Genomic DNA, 6,328 nt, shown 5'->3' on the forward strand with positions numbered 1-6,328 from the left:
CCCCGTAACCGCTGTGCCGCACGGCGGGCTCCCCGCAAGGCCTCGAGCAGGGGTAACAGCCCTGGCCCCCGGGAACCTCCGGTGCTCTCACAGAAGCACCCAGAGCACCTGGGGCTCGCAAACTGCTCTTAACCCTTCTTTTTCCAAAACAAGAACACACCAGTTTTTGGGGGTATTGCACAGAGATTTCATGAAAGATTCATCTTTCACACAACTGCTCTGCGTTAGTGATTTTGGGGTAGGGTGTGCTTCCTGGGCGTAACAGGCAAAGTAAGAACTCACAGATCTCACAAAGGGCACGGAAAAAAGCAAGCCTTTATCCTTGCAGACCGTACAGAATCAAGTACTGAAAGAACCGTTTACATGGAGAGAGTAAAAGCATACAATCTGCTGAGCGCAGCATCATTTCTGTCACAGGAAGGATGCCTTTCCCAGTACCGTGGATTCCTCCAGTTCCCTCGGCACTGGGTTTACAGGATTCTATCGCAGCAAAAATCGTCGCTTAAAAACTAGTATCCAGTCTCTCAGTCAGGAAAACACTTCAGATGACATGGATGAGTAGTGGAAGACAGCCTGAAGCAAAAGCTGCTCAGACCCACCATACCTGACATGGCTGCAACACTAGCCAAGAGCATATTGCTTTTACAGTAGCCTGCTCTGAGAATGGCTTGCACCTAAAAGAAGCCTATTTGCTGCCTTCTTCAGTTTGGAGCTTCTCCTTTCCAGCAGCATCCAAAATCCCTTCCTTTCACCCATCCCCATCCTCCTAAATACCATATTCAAACACACCCCCAGCTGGATCCCTTCTGCTCACTGCGACTTGATACTCTGAACAGGACATTCTCTGTGCCTGCATGCCCATCCATTAGGTGTGACCAGTCCGTTCAACTCTAAAAATAAATGCCATTCCTTCTGAAGTTTTTTTTTTACCATGCAAGTACTTCAGGAAGGCAGCTGCAGCTGGCATCAGACTTTAACTTCAGCTTTTCGAATGACTTCTTCCATGCGCTGGTACCAAGGCTGAATCTTGGTGTTAACCATCATGTCATCAAAGGCTTCCAGCCCTTCCATGACTCGGAGGACCCCGTACACTGCCTGTGCCAGATCAGACAAAGATTCGAACAACACTGAAAGAGTCAGCAGTGCAGAACAGCTCAGGGTGCCAGTAGATGTCTCAATAGCCTAGCCAATAAGGCTCTTTCCCTGTCCTGTCATCTATGCCACGACCGATTAGCAAGGAAGACTGAGTGGCAGAAAGGCAGTTAAGAATATGCATGTTTTTCCATGAAGAAACAGTAAGGAAAGATGAGGATCTACGCACAGTAATGGGGCAAAAGTTAATCCCACCTCTGCATCAAGCCCTGATGTGAAATGCTTCACTTGCATTCCAAGGAGAACTGCTGGTGCAGGGGATGAATCCTGCTCCACTGTGTACTGCTGCCTGCAATGGGAACGCCAGCAGCGCTGAACGTGCAGGCATGAGGCTTTATTCACCGGCAGTCACGAGCCAGAGCAGTGTCCTGGCTTGTGACCTGCTTCGATCATGCTTCCACATGATCAGTAACATCCACCTGCAGCCGATGGGAAGTGCAGGTTCCAGCAACAAACCTAGTCCTAAGTAACGTTAAGTTCCTTTCATGTGGGAATTGTATTACGGCACAAAGGACAATGACAATGGATCTCATGAACTCACCTTCTCTGCCTATATTTGTATTAACCATTTCACACAGAGAAGCAACTGGATAATTTGTAATACACCTATGAACCAATGCAAGAATTAACCGCTTACCAGGTCAGCGAGGTTCGGCTGGTTTCCACCCATGAATAGACGATGTTTGCCAATAGCTTTTACCCACTCGTTAACTGCCTCGTACAAGTCTTCTCGGACATCATCTTGAAGGTGATGTCTGGATAAGAGAAGAACTAATTTGAAGACACTAGGTTTTTTATTTCTTTAACCTTCTTATGTCTCACCCTATGGGCTGGTCTTTGGCTGGGAATTAGGAAGGTACCTTGGAGTGAAGGGGGCAGTTAGTGCTTAAGTAGTGGGTGAGTAGAGGAGTTCAGTACCTCCAGTTACGGTAGTACAGCTGCTATCACATTCGATTAAGTGGTTTGGTTTAAAACTCTGAGGTTCTGCCCTTTGATATCTGGGGTTCACCGCTGAGGAGGCTAAGGAACAACTACTCTTGCGTACTCGGTGCTCGGTGGTACCAACCTTTTCTTCAGCCTCTTGCTAATGAAGAACATGGCAACAGCCCCCATGTACTTGGCAAAGAAACCTTCCACGGTGCCAAACTTCCCCTCACGGACAATGTAATCAAAAGATGCCAAAGCTTCTCTGGGGGTGCGGTAAACATTGGGGGAGATGAGGTGAACAAGCCAATCATCTGCCCATTTTCTCCACTTCATTTCTTCCCTGCAAGCATTCAAAAGGAAAACTTTTTGGTGAATGAGCTACAGGCTGCAGAGCTACAGGAGGCAGGCAGAATCACACCGGCATTAGCCAGAGGTTCTGCCAAGGACAGACATGTCAAAAACTCCTGCCCAGCCCTGTGCTCTGGTGACCTCTCTGAAATGCACTCAGTATCATTATCTTTGGCAAGGCTCCTCCAACCTCAAACTGAAATTAAGACTAAGATAGAGCACTAGCTCCTCCTCCCAATAGGAGAAAGCTAAAGTAGAAAGGGGAAACAGCACTCCACAGCATTCCCCTGCGATGTAAAGGAAAGGCCAAGAAGGAAGGGGGAGGCAACTGAAGGCTAGCATGAGCACGATGGTGGTAACTAGGCTGTCTAACAGCACTGATTCAAATTATGTAAGAAACACAGCAAAACCACTGTAACTATTGAGGCTTTAAACACTAATGGGGGTGTGACAGGATTTGCCAGCACCAGTGGGATTTTTTTATCTGCATCATCCCTGAGTACATACAGAGGGGGCTGTGGCCCTACTTGGGGGGCTCAGAAACTTAAGAGCACTTACACTCTCACTTCCTTGACAGGATAGACTCGCTTTGTCTCCTTCTCATCCAGCATGAGCCAGTACTTATTACCATACTCAAATACCTCCTTGCCTTGCTCAGTCACAGTCTTCATAGGAGGATAAAATGACACAATCTCTTCTAAGCTATTCCTCCTGTAGACAGAAACACCGTTAGCACTGATCTGGCTGCTACACAAATGAGCAAGACCAGAAGACAGATTGAAAGATACATACTTTAAGATGTATTATTCTGAAAATAAGCACACAAAGTTCCAAATTCTGTTTGAAATAAGTTTTGAAAAGAGACTAGAACAACTACTTGCAAATAACTATTATTAGCGTACACACCTTTGTCTGTGTTGGAACAGAAATGTTTGCAGGCATGTAACTATATCATTCTCAAGTGCTCAAGTGGACCTAAAGGACAGGCCGCAGGCAGAGCAATTTCATTTAATTCTAGATGTTATAACTGGTTAATTGTAAGCTTAGTTCCAGGACTAACACTGCTCTGTGTTTAAGTAGGTTTTGTGCAGAGAATCTCACAGGTGAAACAGCATTTCTGAAAGGTAAAAGCTTTACTTGACTACACACACCCCACAACATATACAGCTACCATCCACATCATCCCAGCCAGGCTCAGGTCAACCGGCCCGAACGTCCAGAGCTTCAGAGACCAAGGTCAACAAGATACTTATGACCAACTCTGAGAGTCTTTCTACATCTCTAGTTTCCTAAGGCCATTCACACTCAACTCCTCTCCCATCACCCCGTTTTCTTACTTGGAAATGAGATAGGTCTTTATTGCGCTGATGATCACCGAAGAGTCATTCAATTGCTGAAAAACAGAAGTAAGCCAAACTTTTAAAAGAAGCTGGTGTAATTGAACAGGAAATTCTTCAAAACTTTCTCCCCTGCATGCTGAGGCTCCAAGTTAGTACTACAGTCCTCCTTCCCCACCATGCATTTTCACTGGAGCCCCTGCACATCTCAAGACATTCTGATCCCTTCTGTGGCTGCTGATAAGCATCACTTCAAATTTGTCTCTCATTCTGACAACAGAGGACCCGAGGGCTGGGTGCACATGCAATACTAGCGAGTTTTGGATTTAGGCTCTTGGCAGTGAAGAAGGAAAAGCAACACTAACATAAAAAAAAAAAAGCCAAGTTGAATCTTCAGTATTCTTGAGATCTCATTTTTTCCCCACAAGATATAAGCAGTTCCTGTTACCACTGGTACAAGTGATATGTCCTGTACAATGGCTGACGGAAGCTAGATAACCACTGCGTTTAAAATCAATACACAAAACAACACACCTTGCAAGACAGGCCAACAAAGACTCTAGTAAGGCCAAACAGAGAAAGTAATGAAGCAAGAAGCAAATCTTAGGCTCTTGAGAGAATAAAATATGATCTAAAAATTACAGTGCATGTGATAAATCAAAGACATGACAGAGACAAATGCCTGCAGACCACTGCCTGTGGGGAAATCAAGCTTTCAGAATAGTAAGACGTACCAGAGGGCTTCCAGCGTTGGCGAGCAGGATAGGCACCTTCCTGTAGGAAGAAAATTTGATCTCTTTCCTCATTATTGGGTTCACTTCCACAATTTCATAGGGCAGTCCATGGTAATCAAGAAAAGCTCGGACTTTGCTGCAGAATGGACACGTTTTATACTGGTAGAGAGTGAGCTGCAGGGTCCCTGCAGGCAGCTGGGGAAGAAGAGAGCAGAAGCGTCCATTTTCTACTAAGAATACAGATATTACCTTCCTTCCACCCTTATCCTTGCCATGAAATCACAGTCACTGGCATTCACAATTGACACCTGACCATCATAACATCTCGGCTAACAGACGCTTTCTTCAAATGGCCTCACAAATATTCACCTGCCGTTGGGACCAAACATCTGTTTTCCTAAATACCTATTTAATCTGCCGGAGCCAGGAAAAACAGAAGTTAAACCCCAATCTACCCCTCCTGAAGTAAATCCTAAAACTAAAGAAAAACACGGCCGTTCTTTAATCACCTTTAAATCAGAACTGAAACAGCCGTTTACATGCAACATGCACAGCCCTCAGCCCCCAGCAGTCTGTGAGGGGCCGAGGCGGGGGAGCTGCCGGGGCACACGCGTGTGCGCGGATCGCGGCCCCGGGAAACGGCGGGGCCGGGGGGACGGCAGCAGGGGCCGCTTTCCAGCCCCGCTGTGCCCGCGCCGGCGCTGGTCCCCGCCCGGAGCAGATGCAGCCACCCCGGGCCGCTGCCCAGCCGCCGTGTGCCGGGTACCCCGCGCCGGGGCACCGCGCTGCCCGACCGCCGAGCGAGCGCCCCGCACGGCCCCGGCCGCCGCCGCCCCCAGACCGGGGCGCCAGAGGCCGCCCGGCCCGGGAGAAACGCCCCGCGGCTCCGTCTCCTGGGGCTGCCGCCGCGCCCGGGCGAGGCGGGAGGGAGCGGGCGGCCCGCGGGCGGGGGCAGCCGCCTCAGGCGGCGAGCGGGGCCCGGCGGCGCGTTACCTCAGCGGCCGAGTGCTCCCGCAGCCGGTGCCGCGCCGCCATGTAGAGGCCGGCACCGCCGCCCAGCGCGAAGGCGGCGCCCAGCAGCAGGCGGCCTCCACCTGCCGCTCCCGCCGCGGCCCCGTAGGCGCGGCGCGGGGCCCGCAGCCGCCAGGGCGGCAGCAGCGCGGCGGCCCGCCAGGCCCTGCCGGCGGCGGCCATCTTCCCGGCAGGGCGCGCGCGGGGAGGGGAGGGGCTTGCAGCGGCCCCGCCCCGCCGGTGGCTGCGGCGCTGGCGCCGGGGTCAGCGAATCCCAGAGCGCCGGTTCCGTGGCCCCTGCCCGCGCGCGCCGCTCCGCGCCCGGAGCCGCCTTGTTCACCCGGGCACGGGCACGGCCGCTAATTACACTGGTGCTCAGTGATTACTGCAGCGCTCGGCCGCCCTCCTGGGGGCGCAGCGCGGCCCGGCCCCGCACGGCGGCAGGGCTGGCGGCGGTGCCAGGCGGGGACGCAGCCTCTTCGCCCCGATACCCCGTTAGTGATGGAGCCGTCGCGCCGGCCGGCTCCGGAGGCGCCGCCTGAATTAGTGCTCTAATTAGAAGTTATTTTCATCCCGGTGGCACCTCCCGGGGGTGGCGATGACGAGGCCAAGCAGCGATCAGGCCTCCTCAGGGCGAGCGAGGCGCGGCGCTGGGCCAAGGGCAACGCGATGGGCGCCGGTGCCTTGGGGGTGGGCGGCCGGCGGGAACCCCCCCTGCGGCGGCCTCGGCACCGCGCGGCGGCGGCGGCTCCTCACAGCAGCGCTGCGGGCCCGGCTCCGCCGACCGCGCCTGGGCTCGGGGGGGCGGCCCCGGGGGCA

At 52.5% G+C, this 6,328-nt stretch overlaps 1 protein-coding gene across 2 annotated transcripts; it reads right to left on the reverse strand.

The window, feature by feature from the left end:
• Nucleotides 1–296: 296 nt before the first annotated feature.
• PTGES2 (prostaglandin E synthase 2) lies at nt 297–5,707 on the reverse strand. Of its 2 annotated transcripts, none has more exons than XM_037401205.1 (7): nt 5,492–5,707; nt 4,499–4,693; nt 3,765–3,820; nt 2,986–3,138; nt 2,219–2,419; nt 1,790–1,907; nt 297–1,095 (listed from the first exon to the last, which is right to left on the reverse strand). In XM_037401205.1, exons 1-7 carry the CDS (start codon nt 5,690–5,692, stop codon nt 967–969), a joined length of 1,053 nt encoding a protein of 350 aa, XP_037257102.1. In that variant the 5' UTR covers nt 5,693–5,707; the 3' UTR covers nt 297–966. The 2 variants fall into 2 exon arrangements, with proteins under 2 accessions (XP_037257102.1, XP_037257103.1); XM_037401206.1 differs by lacking the exon at nt 5,492–5,707 and adding an exon at nt 5,008–5,061.
• Between the last annotated feature and the right edge of the window lie 621 nt (nt 5,708–6,328).

Source organism: Falco rusticolus, chromosome 9 (genome assembly GCF_015220075.1).
Source record: "Falco rusticolus isolate bFalRus1 chromosome 9, bFalRus1.pri, whole genome shotgun sequence".
NCBI lineage: Eukaryota > Metazoa > Chordata > Aves > Falconiformes > Falconidae > Falco > Falco rusticolus.